Source organism: Ovis aries, chromosome 4 (assembly GCF_016772045.2).
Source record: "Ovis aries strain OAR_USU_Benz2616 breed Rambouillet chromosome 4, ARS-UI_Ramb_v3.0, whole genome shotgun sequence".
NCBI classification, from domain to species: Eukaryota; Metazoa; Chordata; class Mammalia; order Artiodactyla; family Bovidae; genus Ovis; species Ovis aries.
Window position 1 is genome coordinate 41807013 of NC_056057.1, and position 16378 is coordinate 41823390.

At 40.1% G+C, this 16378-nt stretch overlaps 1 protein-coding gene across 10 annotated transcripts in view; it reads right to left on the reverse strand.

The window, feature by feature from the left end:
• The window catches only part of LOC101114861 (platelet glycoprotein 4-like), a 61074-nt gene extending 45164 nt beyond the window's left edge, over window positions 1-15910 (reverse strand). For 2 of the 10 annotated variants that reach the window (XM_060414607.1, XM_060414605.1), the window contains exons 1-2: window positions 15669-15910; window positions 634-729 (exon numbers count right to left, since the gene is read on the reverse strand). In XM_060414607.1, coding sequence (XP_060270590.1) covers window positions 634-729 — 96 coding nt within the window. In that variant the 5' untranslated portion in view covers window positions 15669-15910. Of the gene's footprint in view, window positions 1-633; window positions 835-3715; window positions 4288-9692; window positions 9893-15668 lie in introns of those variants that run through there. The other 8 variants (XM_060414604.1, XM_060414606.1, XM_042248479.2 and 5 more) reach the window with 8 other exon arrangements.
• Window positions 15911-16378: the final 468 nt, after the last annotated feature.

A 16378-nucleotide genomic window follows, 5' to 3' on the forward strand; every position in this document is an offset into this window, starting at 1 on the left:
ACTCCATCACCCCCACTAGCTTTGTTTGTAATGATGCTTCCTAGGGCCCACTTGACTTCACATTCCAGGATGTTGGCTCTGTGTGCATGATCACATCATCATGGTTATCTGGGTCATGAAGATCTTTTTTGTATAGTTCTTCTGTGTATTTCTGCCACCTCTTCTTAGTATCTTCTGCTTTTGTTAGGTCCCTACCATTTATTTCCTTTGTTGTGCCCATCTTTGCATTAGTGTTCCCTTGGTTTCTCTAATTTTCTTGAAGAGATCTCTAGCCTTTCATATTCTGTTGTTTTCCTCTATTACATGCATTGATCCCTTAGGAAGGCTTTCTCATCTCTCCTTGCTATTCTTTGGAACTCTGCATTCAGATGTATGTATCTTTCCTCTTTCCATTCTTCCCTTGGCACTTTATATTCCTTTACAGATTAGAGTATTACAATGATTTTTTAAGTCCAAGAAATAAATTGTGTGAAGCAAGCAAAATAGCAACATCCAATAGTATTTTTGAAAAATTCACTTTGTATTTGTAATCATTATTTTTTAAATTTCCTTTAAAAAATTGTTTTTTAATTTTTACAATATTGTGTTGGTTTCTGCCATACAACAACATGAATCAGTCATATTTTTGCTTACCTTGCCTTCCTCTATCCCGCTCCTGCAGGTCATCACAGACACCAGACCAGGTTCCCTGTGCTGCACAGCAACTTCCAACAGCCATCCGTCTGACATCTGATAGTATATACTTGTCAATGGTACTTTCTCATTCATCCCGTTCTCTTCCTTCCCCACTTTGTCCTTAAGTCCGTTCTGTACATCTCTGTCTCCATTCCCTCCCTGCAGATAGATTCATCAGTGCCATTTTTCTAGATTCTTCTTGTTTTTCTACCTGTCTTGATGAGTGTGCTAAGAAAGAAATCTCCTAGCTGCTTGTTATGTGGGCCTTTTCTTGGGCTTTTGTTTGCAGTGGTGAATCTGGAGGAATGATATAACATCTCACTCTTGCCCCTAAACCATAAGAGGTGTTGTTTACTGCTTGCTGTGAAAGTGATGGATCCCTGAGACTCAGTCTTCCTGAGCTACAGTATAATCTCACTGTGTGCCCAACATCCATTTGAGCTTGTTGGATCTCCGTGTGAGACTTGAGGTCTAGGGGAACTGACTTGTGCTTTTTACTGAACTAAATAGAATCTTTTGTCTTTGATCCAGGAGTATCATGTGTTTTTTTGCCAGCATCCATGTACAGTTTAAATTTATTTTCTATTTTGTAACTAGGGTAAATATAAATCTAGGATAAAACAGTTACAATGTGGTAATAATGAACTTTCAGTGCTTTTCATATTAATTTGAATAATCTTTCCAGGGCTACTAATTTTGACAGAGGAGAATTATGAGTTACAAGACAATCAACTCACAGATATTATAACCTATCAAAGTTACAAGGTCTTAATTAACATTTGAGGGCTTACTCTGTATAGTCACTGTGGAAAGAACTAAAGTTCTTTAAGTTGTCTAATGCATTACCTTATTTAATCCTCAAAACCACTGTATGATGGTAATATGAGTACCTTCATTTTACAGATGAGGAAACTAAGAAATGAAGGGGTTAATTAATTTTTATAAGGTCACACAGTAAGTGGTGGGCCTGGAATTCAAACCCCAGGCACCAGAAGCAATTTTCCATCTATGATATTTAAAGAAAGAAGATAAAGGAATTTTAAATTTATTCATAGTAGAAACAAGAACAGCTGTCACAAAACATAAAAACCAAATTGAAGAAGGATTTTTTAAATATTAAGAACCTGAGTTTGCAAATGTCTACCCATCAAAAGAAAAGCAAATCTGAATGTCATTGTCCAACAAGTATGAGTAAAATCTGGGAAGAGAGTAAATAAATGAGTTTGGGCCCCACCAATTCAAGATATGGTTAATACTCCTTATTTAATCATTCAGATAGCAGAGCAGTCCCATTCAGATGTTAACATGGATCTCTAACCCCCAAAGTCAGGGTTCTTGTTTGTGTGGCAAAGCAGTTCAGTCAGTTGAAGAGAATCTATTTTGTGTAGCCTCGGTTTTGTATGATATATACTTTACATAGCTGTAATGTGTGTGCTAGTCACTCAGAAGTGTGAGACTGTTTGCAACCCCTTGGACTGCCATGCTTCTCCAACCAAGCTTCTCCATCCATGGGATTCTCCAGGCAAGAATACTGGAGTGGGTAGCCATGCCTTCTGCCAGGGGATCTTCCCAATGCAGGGATCAAACCCAGGTCTCCCACATTGCAGGCAGACTCTTTGCCATCTGAGCCACCAGGGAAGCAATGTGTTAGTGTAATTGTAGTGTTCCGGGAAACTATCAGGTTAACCAAGCTACTAAAAATGATTACTCACGATATAAAGATCTGTAAAACTTAACAACCTTCTGCTGCAGGGATCACCAAACCATGAAACACAGGCCAGTACTACTGCACTCTCTGTGTTATAAACAATTGTTTCTTGGAACACAGCCATACCCAATTGTTGAGTATTGTCTATAATTGCTTTTGTGCTCCAGTGACAAAACTGAGTAGGGGTTACTGCCACAGAGGCTGTATGACCTGCAAAGCCTGCAGTATTTCCTGTCTGGGCCTTTACAGAAAAAGTTTTTAAATTCCTGTTTTGCTGCCTTAAACACATTTTCATCAATGACAAATATGTTTTGTTCTTAGTGTTTATTGGAATATAGTAGAATGTTATGTTAGTTTCTGCTGTACAACAAAGTGAATCAGTTGTATATATACCCACTCTTTTTTAGATTCTTTTCCCATATGGGACATTATAAAATATTGAGTAGAATTCTCTGCTATACAGTAGGTCCTTATTGGTTATCGGTTTTATATATAGTAGTGTGTATATGTCAATCCCAGTCTCCCAATTTATCCCTCTGCCGACTTACACCTTGGTAACCATAAGTTTGTTATCTTCACATGTAACTCTTAGTTGAGTTTTCTGTAGATATTAATAAGTTTATTGGTACCCTTTTCTAAATCCACATATTAAGAATATCATATGTTATTTAAATATCTTATTCAACAGGTATATAAAAGTGAGTGAAACACGCTTCTTTATGTTTAGAAGTGAACTCATTATTGCTAGATTCATACTGAAATTGAAGAAAGTGGAGAAAACCACTAGACCATTCAGGTATGACCTAAATCAAATTCCTGATGACTATACAGTGTAAGTGAGAAATAGATTTAAGGGACTAGATCTGATAGAGTGCCTGACAAACTATGGATGGAGGTTCGTGACATTGTACAAGAGACAGGGTTTAAGACCAACGCCAAGAAAAAGAAATGCAAAAAAGTAAAATAGCTATCTAAATAGGCCTTACAAATAGCTGTGAAAAGGAGGGAAGTGAAAAGCAAAGAAGAAAAGGAAGGATACACCCATTTGAATGCAGAGTTCCAAAGAATAGCAAGAAGAGATAAGAAAGCCTTCCTCAATGATCAATGCAAAGAAATAGAGGAAAACAATAGAATGAGAAAGACTAGAGATCTCTTCAAGAAAATTAGAGATACCAAGGGAACGTTTCACGCAAAGATGGGCTCAAAAAGGACAGAAATGGTATGGACCAAACAGAAGCAGATGATATTAAGAACAGGTGGCAAGAATACACAGAAGAACTATACAAAAGACATCTTCACGACCCAGATAATCATCATGGAGTGATCACTCACCTAGAGCCAGACAGGAATGTGAAGTCAGTGGGCCTTAGAAAGCATCACTACGAAAAAAGCTAGTGGAGGTGATGGAATTCCAGTTGAGCTCTTTCAAATCCTGAAAGATGATGCTGTGAAAGTGCTGCACTCAATATGCCAGCAAATGTGGAAAACTCAGCAGTGGCCACAGGACTGCAAAAGGTCAGTTTTCATTCCAATGCCAAAGAAAGGCAATGCCAAAGAATGCTCAAACTACTGCATACGTGTACTCATCTCACACGCTAGTAAAGTAATGCTCAAAATTCTCCAAGCCAGGCTTCAGCAATATGGGAAGCGTGAACTTCCTGATGTTCAAGCTGGTTTTAGAAAAGGCAGAGGAACCAGAGATCAAATTGCAGACATCCACTAGATCATCAAAAAAGCAAGAGGGTTCCAGAAAAACATCTGTTTCTGCTTTATTGACTATGACAAAGCCTTTGACTGTGTGAATCACCATAAATTGTGGAAAATTCTGAAAGAGATAAGCATACCAGACAACCTAACCTGTCTCTTGAGAAACCTATATGCAAAAGGAAGCAACAGTTAGAACTGGACATGGAACCACAGACTGGTTCCAAATAGGAAAAGGAGTACATCAAGGCTGTATATTGTCACCCTGCTTATTTAACTTATATGCAGAGTACATCAAGAGAAATGCTGGGCTGGAGAAAGCACAAGCTGGAATCAAGATTGCCGGGAGAAATATCAATCACCTCAGACATGCAAATGACACCACCCTTATGGCAGAAAGTGAAGAGGAACTAAAGAGTCTCTTGATGAAAGTGAAAGAGGAGAATAAAAACGTTGGCTTAAAGGTCAACGTCCAGAAAACTAAGATCATGGCACCCTGTCCCAGCACTTCATGGCAAATAGATGAGAAAACAGGGGAAACAGTGGCTGACTTTATTTTTCTAGGCTCCAAAATCACTGCAGATGGTGTGCAGCAATGAAATTAAAAGACACTTACTCCTTGGAAGGAAAGTCATGACCAACCTAGACAGCATATTGAAAAGCAGAGACATTACTTTGCCAACAAAGGTCTGGCTAGGCAAGGCTATGGTTTTTCCAGTGGTCATGTATGGATGTGAGAGTTAGGACTATAAAGAAAGCTGAGCGCTGAAGAATTGATGCTTTTGAACTGTGGTGTTGGAGAAGACTCTTGAGAGTCCCGTGGACTGCAAGGAGATCCAACCAGTCCATCCTAAAGGAGATCAGTCCTGGGTATTCATTGGAAGAACTGATGTGGAAGCTGAAACTCCAATATGTTGGCTACCTGATGGGAAGAGCTGACTCATTGGAAAAGACCCTGATGCTGGGAGGGACTGGGGGCAGGGGGACAAGGGGATGACAGAGGATGAGATGGTTGGATGGCATCACCAACTTGATGGACATGGGTTTGGGTGGACTCTGGGAGTTGGTGATAGACAGGGAGGCCTGGCGTGCTGCGGTTCATGGGGTTGCCAAGAGTTGGACACGACTGAGCGACGAAACTGAACTGAGCTCTATTATTACTATACTGAACTTTTTTTTCCTTTTCATTTCTACAGTGTGATATTTTCAACTAATTGACCATAAATGTTTATTCCATTTAATGATGTCAGTGGTTAAAGGCAGAGATCAAGTTGCTCATTTATAGTTCTGTCTAGGGATTTTGTTCTTCCCCTAGGTTGACATGAATTTTCTCACTTACCTTTTCTCATGATATGCTTTTACTAATTGTTCATGGCCTTTGGTCTACACAGATCTTGAACTATCTATCTGTTTTTCTCAACCAGTTTAAGTCTTTCTCAACCAGTTGATTTTAGGCACCTACTATCAAATAAATGTTGAAAGAAACGTATTTGCCATCTTGGCCTTGTGTGGCATATGGTACTTATAGTTTGTTTTTTATTTTTAATTTGGTAAATCTGTTGACTATTTTCTTCATAGTTTGCATGCTAAATTATTTCAGATAAACAGACACTTTTTTATGATCCTAACATAAAGTTGTGTAAAAAATTACCTTGATGCAACAGTGTCTTCCAAGCACATGTCTAGGCACTCTCCCAGTGGTCTTCAAACCAAAAAATCCCCGAACTTTAGATGATGGAGTAGTGTAATTTTTAAATCAATATAAAAGTACACAGTGAGAAATTAGAGGAGAGAGATGTGCTAGGTTTACAAACAAGAAACGATGCACGCAGGATGAAAGCCTCACTGTACATGAATCCTGAGGCACAAGATCAAGGACAAGGTGAGTCTAAAATACTGGAAGTGCTTGGGGTCAAATTCTACCCTTTCACTGTTGCATTAGAGAGACGCAGGAACAAGTATGGCCACAGCTGTAGACAACTAGTGACCTGATGGACAGCATAGTTGTTTTTTTTTTTTTCACTTGTTACCGACAGCGGACAAATGGGACAGCTCTGTGTGTGCATGCATGCTAAGTTGCTTCAGTCGTGTCTGATTCTTTGCAACCCTAAGGACTGTAGCCTGCCATGCTCCTCTCTTCAGGCAAGAATACTGGAGTGGTTGCCATGTCCTCCCCAGAGGATCTTCCTGACCCAAGGATTGAACCTGGGTCTCCTGCATTGCAGGCAGGTTCTTTACTGCTGAATCACTGGGGAAGCCCAGGATACCTCTTCGCCTCCTATAAATGTAGACTCTTAAATGTTTACTGACTCATGGTTATTTGGTGTTTCCATCCCTTCTGTTTTCAACAAATACTCTGCATCTGATGAGTCATACTGGCTTCTACCCTCAGTTTCATCTGTCCTTGTTATTTGTTCTCTGGTTAGCAGAACTGAATACCCTTTTTAAAAAACTTGTACAATTTACACACAGTTGTCTCTCCATATCCGTGGGTTCTCCGTCTACCGATTAAGCTATGTTTGGGGTTCAGTGTGTACTTGCTGAATCTTGGGATGCAGAGGGTAGACATAGAGATCCAATTGTACTATGTCATTTTTATGTAAGGGCCTCGAGCATCCTTGGGTTTTGGTATTCATGGAGGTCTGGGCAGATCCCCTGCAAAATACCTAGGGATGACTGTATAACATTATCTTGGTTTCAGGTGTACAACATAGTTATACAGGGTGGTGATCACACCACAGTAAGTCTGAAGTGAAGTGAAAGTTGCTCAGTCATGTCCAACCCTTTGTAACCCTGGGCTCCTCTGTCCATGGGATTATCCCAGCAAGAATACTGGAGTGGGTTTCCATGCCCTTCAGGGGATCTTCCCAAGCCAGGGATCAAACCCAGGTCTCCTGCATTGCAGGCAGATTCTTTACCATTTGAGCCACCAAAAAAGACCCTGCTATAAGTCTAGTTAACGACTATCACTGTAAATAGTTACAGTTTTTTCCTATGATAAAGACTCTTAAGATTGATTATCTTAGCAGCTTTCAAATGTGCAATACATTATTACTAACTAGAGTCATCATGCTGAACATGTTCAAGGCTTATTGTATAACTGAAGGTTTTACTTTTTGACTTCCTTTCCTGACTTCACCTATGCCCACCCCTTTGCCTATGGCAACCAGCAATGTATTTTCTGTATTTATGAGTTTTATTTTTTCTTCTTTTAGATTCTGTATATGAATGAGATCATACCATGTTTGTCTTTCTCTCTTTGACTTATTTCACTTAGCACAATGCCCTCAGGATTTATTCATGTCCTCACAAATGGCAATATGTCACTTTTAATGGCTGAATAATGTTCCATTGTGTTTGTCTATCTATCACAATTTCTCTGTCCTTCCATTCCTCAGTGAACACTTATGTTGTTTCCAGATCTTGGCTTTCATCAGTAATGCTGCAACAATATGGGAATGCATATATCTTCAAAATTAGTGTCTTTGTTTTCTTTGAAAAATGCCCAGAAGTAGAATTCCTGAATCTTATGATATTTTTAATTTTTGAGGGACTTCCACTGTTTTCCCATGTTGTGTGTTCCAATTTACATTCCCAGCAACAGTGCACAAGGGTTTCCTTCTCTCCATATCTTTTCCAATACTTGCTATTTTCTGTCTTTTTAATGACAGCCATTCTAATAAGTGTGCAGTGGTATCTCATAGTGGTTGTGATTTTCAGTTCAGCTACCTGTTAGGCCATTTGTATATATTCATTTGAAAATATCTATTCAGATCTTCTTCCAATTGTTTAATCAGATTATTTTTCTATTCAGTAAGGATTTTTATTCTTTATGTCTTTCATATATTAGCCTCTTATCAAATACATGATTTGCAAATATTTTCTCCTATTCCATAGTTTGTCTTTTTTATTTTATTGGTTTCCTTTACTCTGCTGAAATTTTTGAATTTGACGTAGACCTGTTTGTTTTCCTTTTGTTGCAAAATTTGAAAAAAAAATCAAGATTGTTGTCAAAGAGCTATGTTTTCTTCCAAGAGTTGTATGGTTTCAGGCCTAACATTCAAGTCTTCAGTGCATTTTGAGTTAATTTTTGTGTATGGTATAAGATGGTCTAGTGTCAGTTATTGAATGGTTTGCCTTGGAAACGAACAGAGCTCGTTCTGTCGTTTTTGAGATTGCATCCAAGTACTGCATTTCGGACTCTCTTGTTGACCATGATGGCTACTCCATTTCTTCTGAGGGATTCCTGCCCTACAGTAGTAGATATCATGGTCACCTGAGTTAAATTCACCCATTTCAGGCCATTTAAGTTCTCTGATCCCTAAAATGTTGACGTTCATTCTTGCGATCTCTTGTTTGACCACTTCCAATTTGCCTTGATTCATGGACCTGACATTCCAGGTTCCTATGCAATATTGCTCTTTACAGCATCAGACTTTGCTTCTGTCACCAGTCACATCCACAGCTGGGTATTGTTTTTGCTTTGGCTCCATCCCTTCATTCTTTCTGCAGTTATTTCTCCACTGATCTCCAGTAGCATATTGGGCACCTACTGACCTGGGGAGTTCCTCTTTCAGTATCCTATCTATCACGGTAATCCAAGTCTATGCCCCAACCAGTAATGCTGAAGAAGCTGAAGTTGAACGGTTGTATGAAGACCTACAAGACCTTTTAGAACTAACACCCAAAAAGATGTCCTTTTCATTATAGGGGACTGGAATACAAAAGGAGGAAGTCAGGGAACACCTGGAGTAACAGGCAAATTTGGCCTTGGAATGCAGAATGAAGCAGGGCAAAGACTAATAGAGTTTTGCCAAGAAAATGCACTGGTCATAGCAAACACCCTCTTCCAACAACACACGAGAAGACTCTACACATGGACATCACCAGATGGTCAACACCGAAATCAGATTGATTATATTCTTTGCAGCCAAAGATGGAGAAGCTCTGTACAGTCAACAAAAACAAGACCAGGAGCTGACTGTGGCTCAGATCATGAACTCCTTATTGCCAGATTCAGACTCAAGTTGAAGAAAGTAGGAAAACTGCTAGACCATTCAGGTATGACCTAAATCAAATCCCTTATGATTATACAGTGGAAGTGAGAACTAGATTTAAGGGCCTAGATCTGATAGATAGAGTGCCTCATGAACTATGGACGGAGGTTCCTGACATAGTACGGGAGACAGGGATCAAGACCATCCCCATGGAAAAGAAATGCAAAAAAGCAAAATGGCTGTCTGGGGAGGCCTTACAAATAGCTGTGAAAAGAAGAGAAGCAAAAAGCAAAGGAGAAAAGGAAAGATATAAGCATCTGAATGCAGAGTTCCAGAGAATAGCAAGGAGAGAGATAAGAAAGCCTTCTTCAGCAATCAGTGCAAAGAAATAGAGGAACACAACAGAATGGGAAAGACTAGAGATCTCTTCAAGGAAAATTAGAGATACCAAGGGAACATTTCACGCAAAGATGGGCTCGACAAAGGACAGAAATGGTCTGGATCTAACAGACACAGAAGATATTAAGAAGAGGTGGCAAGAATACACAGAAGAACTGTACAGAAAAGATCTTCACGACCCAGATAATCACGATGGAGTGATCACTCACCTAGAGCCAGACATCCTGGAATGTGAAGTCAGTGGGCCTTAGAAAGCATCACTACGAAAAAAGCTAGTGGAGGTGATGGAATTCCAGTTGAGCTCTTTCAAATCCTGAAAGATGGTGCTGTGAAAGTGCTGCACTCAATATGCCAGCAAATGTGGAAAACTCAGCAGTGGCCACGGGACTGGAAGAGGTCAGTTTTCATTCCAATTCCAAAGAAAGGCAATACCAAAGAATGCTCAAACTACCACACAATTGCACTCATCTCACATGCTAGTAAAGTAATGCTCAAAATTCTCCAAGCCAGGCTTCAGCAATACGGGAACCGTGAATTCCCTGATGTCCAAGCTGCTTTTAGAAAAGGCAGAGGAACCAGATCAAATTGCTAACATCTGCTGGATCATGGAAAAAGCAAGAGAGTTCCTGAAAAAACATCTGTTTCTGCTTTATTGACTATGCCAAAGGCTTTGACTGTGTGGATCACAATAAACTGTGGAAAATTCTGAGAGAGATGGGAATACCAGACCACCTGACCAGCCTCCTGAGAAATCTGTATGCAGGTCAGGAAGCAACAGTTAGAACTGGACATGGAACCACAGACTGGTTCCAAATAGGAAAAGGAGTACGTCAAGGCTGGATATTGTCACCCTGCTTATTTAACTTATAGGCAGAGTACATCAAGAGAAATGCTGGGCTGGAGAAAGCACAAGCTGGAATCAAGATTGCCGGGAGAAATATCAATCACCTCAGACATGCAAATGACACCACCCTTATGGCAGAAAGTGAAGAGGAACTAAAGAGTCTCTTGATGAAAGTGAAAGAGGAGAGTAAAAACGTTGGCTTAAAGGTCAACGTCCAGAAAACTAAGATCATGGCACCCTGTCCCAGCACTTCATGGCAAATAGATGAGAAAACAGTGGAAACAGTGGCTGACTTTATTTTTCTGGGCTCCAAAATCACTGCAGATGGTGTGCAGCAATGAAATTAAAAGACACTTACTCCTTGGAAGGAAAGTCATGACCAACCTAGACAGCATATTGAAAAGCAGAGACATTACTTTGCCAACAAAGGTCTGGCTAGGCAAGGCTATGGTTTTCCAGTGGTCATGTATGGATGTGAGAGTTAGGACTATAAAGAAAGCTGAGCGCTGAAGAATTGATGCTTTTGAACTGTGGTGTTGGAGAAGACTCTTGAGAGTCCCGTGGACTGCAAGGAGATCCAACCAGTCCATCCTAAAGGAGATCAGTCCTGGGTATTCATTGGAAGAACTGATGTGGAAGCTGAAACTCCAATATGTTGGCTACCTGATGGGAAGAGCTGACTCATTGGAAAAGACCCTGATGCTGGGAGGGACTGGGGGCAGGGGGACAAGGGGATGACAGAGGATGAGATGGTTGGATGGCATCACCAACTTGATGGACATGGGTTTGGGTGGACTCTGGGAGTTGGTGATAGACAGGGAGGCCTGGCGTGCTGCGGTTCATGGGGTTGCCAAGAGTTGGACACGACTGAGCGACGAAACTGAACTGAGCTCTATTATTACTATACTGAACTTTTTTTCCTTTTCATTTCTACAGTGTGATATTTTCAACTAATTGACCATAAATGTTTATTCCATTTAATGATGTCAGTGGTTAAAGGCAGAGATCAAGTTGCTCATTTATAGTTCTGTCTAGGGATTTTGTTCTTCCCCTAGGTTGACATGAATTTTCTCACTTACCTTTTCTCATGATATGCTTTTACTAATTGTTCATGGCCTTTGGTCTACACAGATCTTGAACTATCTATCTGTTTTTCTCAACCAGTTTAAGTCTTTCTCAACCAGTTGATTTTAGGCACCTACTATCAAATAAATGTTGAAAGAAACGTATTTGCCATCTTGGCCTTGTGTGGCATATGGTACTTATAGTTTGTTTTTATTTTTAATTTGGTAAATCTGTTGACTATTTTCTTCATAGTTTGCATGCTAAATTATTTCAGATAAACAGACACTTTTTTATGATCCTAACATAAAGTTGTGTAAAAATTACCTTGATGCAACAGTGTCTTCCAAGCACATGTCTAGGCACTCTCCCAGTGGTCTTCAAACCAAAAAATCCCCGAACTTTAGATGATGGAGTAGTGTAATTTTTAAATCAATATAAAAGTACACAGTGAGAAATTAGAGGAGAGAGATGTGCTAGGTTTACAAACAAGAAACGATGCACGCAGGATGAAAGCCTCACTGTACATGAATCCTGAGGCACAAGATCAAGGACAAGGTGAGTCTAAAATACTGGAAGTGCTTGGGGTCAAATTCTACCCTTTCACTGTTGCATTAGAGAGACGCAGGAACAAGTATGGCCACAGCTGTAGACAACTAGTGACCTGATGGACAGCATAGTTGTTTTTTTTTCACTTGTTACCGACAGCGGACAAATGGGACAGCTCTGTGTGTGCATGCATGCTAAGTTGCTTCAGTCGTGTCTGATTCTTTGCAACCCTAAGGACTGTAGCCTGCCATGCTCCTCTCTTCAGGCAAGAATACTGGAGTGGTTGCCATGTCCTCCCAGAGGATCTTCCTGACCCAAGGATTGAACCTGGGTCTCCTGCATTGCAGGCAGGTTCTTTACTGCTGAATCACTGGGGAAGCCCAGGATACCTCTTCGCCTCCTATAAATGTAGACTCTTAAATGTTTACTGACTCATGGTTATTTGGTGTTTCCATCCCTTCTGTTTTCAACAAATACTCTGCATCTGATGAGTCATACTGGCTTCTACCCTCAGTTTCATCTGTCCTTGTTATTTGTTCTCTGGTTAGCAGAACTGAATACCCTTTTTAAAAAACTTGTACAATTTACACACAGTTGTCTCTCCATATCCGTGGGTTCTCCGTCTACCGATTAAGCTATGCTTGGGGTTCAGTGTGTACTTGCTGAATCTTGGGATGCAGAGGGTAGACATAGAGATCCAATTGTACTATGTCATTTTTATGTAAGGGCCTCGAGCATCCTTGGGTTTTGGTATTCATGGAGGTCTGGGCAGATCCCCTGCAAAATACCTAGGGATGACTGTATAACATTATCTTGGTTTCAGGTGTACAACATAGTTATACAGTGTGGTGATCACACCACAGTAAGTCTGAAGTGAAGTGAAAGTTGCTCAGTCATGTCCAACCCTTTGTAACCCTGGGCTCCTCTGTCCCTGGGATTATCCCAGCAAGAATACTGGAGTGGGTTTCCATGCCCTTCAGGGGATCTTCCCAAGCCAGGGATCAAACCCAGGTCTCCTGCATTGCAGGCAGATTCTTTACCATTTGAGCCACCAAAAAAGACCCTGCTATAAGTCTAGTTAACGACTATCACTGTAAATAGTTACAGTTTTTTCCTATGATAAAGACTCTTAAGATTGATTATCTTAGCAGCTTTCAAATGTGCAATACATTATTACTAACTAGAGTCATCATGCTGAACATGTTCAAGGCTTATTGTATAACTGAAGGTTTTACTTTTTGACTTCCTTTCCTGACTTCACCTATGCCCACCCCTTTGCCTATGGCAACCAGCAATGTATTTTCTGTATTTATGAGTTTTATTTTTCTTCTTTTAGATTCTGTATATGAATGAGATCATACCATGTTTGTCTTTCTCTCTTTGACTTATTTCACTTAGCACAATGCCCTCAGGATTTATTCATGTCCTCACAAATGGCAATATGTCACTTTTAATGGCTGAATAATGTTCCATTGTGTTTGTCTATCTATCACAATTTCTCTGTCCTTCCATTCCTCAGTGAACACTTATGTTGTTTCCAGATCTTGGCTTTCATCAGTAATGCTGCAACAATATGGGGAATGCATATATCTTTCAAAATTAGTGTCTTTGTTTTCTTTGAAAAATGCCCAGAAGTAGAATTCCTGAATCTTATGATATTTTTAATTTTTTGAGGGACTTCCACTGTTTTCCCATGTTGTGTGTTCCAATTTACATTCCCAGCAACAGTGCACAAGGGTTTCCTTCTCTCCATATCTTTTCCAATACTTGCTATTTTCTGTCTTTTTAATGACAGCCATTCTAATAAGTGTGCAGTGGTATCTCATAGTGGTTGTGATTTTCAGTTCAGCTACCTGTTAGGCCATTTGTATATATTCATTTGAAAAATATCTATTCAGATCTTCTTCCAATTGTTTAATCAGATTATTTTTCTATTCAGTAAGGATTTTTTATTCTTTATGTCTTTCATATATTAGCCTCTTATCAAATACATGATTTGCAAATATTTTCTCCTATTCCATAGTTTGTCTTTTTATTTTATTGGTTTCCTTTACTCTGCTGAAATTTTTGAATTTGACGTAGACCTGTTTGTTTTCCTTTTGTTGCAAAATTTGAAAAAAAAATCAAGATTGTTGTCAAAGAGCTATGTTTTCTTCCAAGAGTTGTATGGTTTCAGGCCTAACATTCAAGTCTTCAGTGCATTTTGAGTTAATTTTTGTGTATGGTATAAGATGGTCTAGTGTCAGTTATTGAATGGTTTGCCTTGGAAACGAACAGAGCTCGTTCTGTCGTTTTTGAGATTGCATCCAAGTACTGCATTTCGGACTCTCTTGTTGACCATGATGGCTACTCCATTTCTTCTGAGGGATTCCTGCCCTACAGTAGTAGATATCATGGTCACCTGAGTTAAATTCACCCATTTCAGGCCATTTAAGTTCTCTGATCCCTAAAATGTTGACGTTCATTCTTGCGATCTCTTGTTTGACCACTTCCAATTTGCCTTGATTCATGGACCTGACATTCCAGGTTCCTATGCAATATTGCTCTTTACAGCATCAGACTTTGCTTCTGTCACCAGTCACATCCACAGCTGGGTATTGTTTTTGCTTTGGCTCCATCCCTTCATTCTTTCTGCAGTTATTTCTCCACTGATCTCCAGTAGCATATTGGGCACCTACTGACCTGGGGAGTTCCTCTTTCAGTATCCTATCTATCACGGTAATCCAAGTCTATGCCCCAACCAGTAATGCTGAAGAAGCTGAAGTTGAACGGTTGTATGAAGACCTACAAGACCTTTTAGAACTAACACCCAAAAAAGATGTCCTTTTCATTATAGGGGACTGGAATACAAAAGGAGGAAGTCAGGGAACACCTGGAGTAACAGGCAAATTTGGCCTTGGAATGCAGAATGAAGCAGGGCAAAGACTAATAGAGTTTTGCCAAGAAAATGCACTGGTCATAGCAAACACCCTCTTCCAACAACACACGAGAAGACTCTACACATGGACATCACCAGATGGTCAACACCGAAATCAGATTGATTATATTCTTTGCAGCCAAAGATGGAGAAGCTCTGTACAGTCAACAAAAACAAGACCAGGAGCTGACTGTGGCTCAGATCATGAACTCCTTATTGCCAGATTCAGACTCAAGTTGAAGAAAGTAGGGAAAACTGCTAGACCATTCAGGTATGACCTAAATCAAATCCCTTATGATTATACAGTGGAAGTGAGAACTAGATTTAAGGGTCTAGATCTGATAGATAGAGTGCCTCATGAACTATGGACGGAGGTTCCTGACATAGTACGGGAGACAGGGATCAAGACCATCCCCATGGAAAAGAAATGCAAAAAAGCAAAATGGCTGTCTGGGGAGGCCTTACAAATAGCTGTGAAAAGAAGAGAAGCAAAAGCAAAGGAGAAAAGGAAAGATATAAGCATCTGAATGCAGAGTTCCAGAGAATAGCAAGGAGAGAGATAAGAAAGCCTTCTTCAGCAATCAGTGCAAAGAAATAGAGGAACACAACAGAATGGGAAAGACTAGAGATCTCTTCAAGAAAATTAGAGATACCAAGGGAACATTTCACGCAAAGATGGGCTCGACAAAGGACAGAAATGGTCTGGATCTAACAGACACAGAAGATATTAAGAAGAGGTGGCAAGAATACACAGAAGAACTGTACAGAAAAGATCTTCACGACCCAGATAATCACGATGGAGTGATCACTCACCTAGAGCCAGACATCCTGGAATGTGAAGTCAGTGGGCCTTAGAAAGCATCACTACGAAAAAAGCTAGTGGAGGTGATGGAATTCCAGTTGAGCTCTTTCAAATCCTGAAAGATGGTGCTGTGAAAGTGCTGCACTCAATATGCCAGCAAATGTGGAAAACTCAGCAGTGGCCACGGGACTGGAAGAGGTCAGTTTTCATTCCAATTCCAAAGAAAGGCAATACCAAAGAATGCTCAAACTACCACACAATTGCACTCATCTCACATGCTAGTAAAGTAATGCTCAAAATTCTCCAAGCCAGGCTTCAGCAATACGGGAACCGTGAATTCCCTGATGTCCAAGCTGCTTTTAGAAAAGGCAGAGGAACCAGATCAAATTGCTAACATCTGCTGGATCATGGAAAAGCAAGAGAGTTCCTGAAAAACATCTGTTTCTGCTTTATTGACTATGCCAAAGGCTTTGACTGTGTGGATCACAATAAACTGTGGAAAATTCTGAGAGAGATGGGAATACCAGACCACCTGACCAGCCTCCTGAGAAATCTGTATGCAGGTCAGGAAGCAACAGTTAGAACTGGACATGGAACCACAGACTGGTTCCAAATAGGAAAAGGAGTACGTCAAGGCTGGATATTGTCACCCTGCTTATTTTAACTTATATGCAGAGTACATCAAGAGAAATGCTGGGCTGGAGAAAGCACAAGCTGGAAT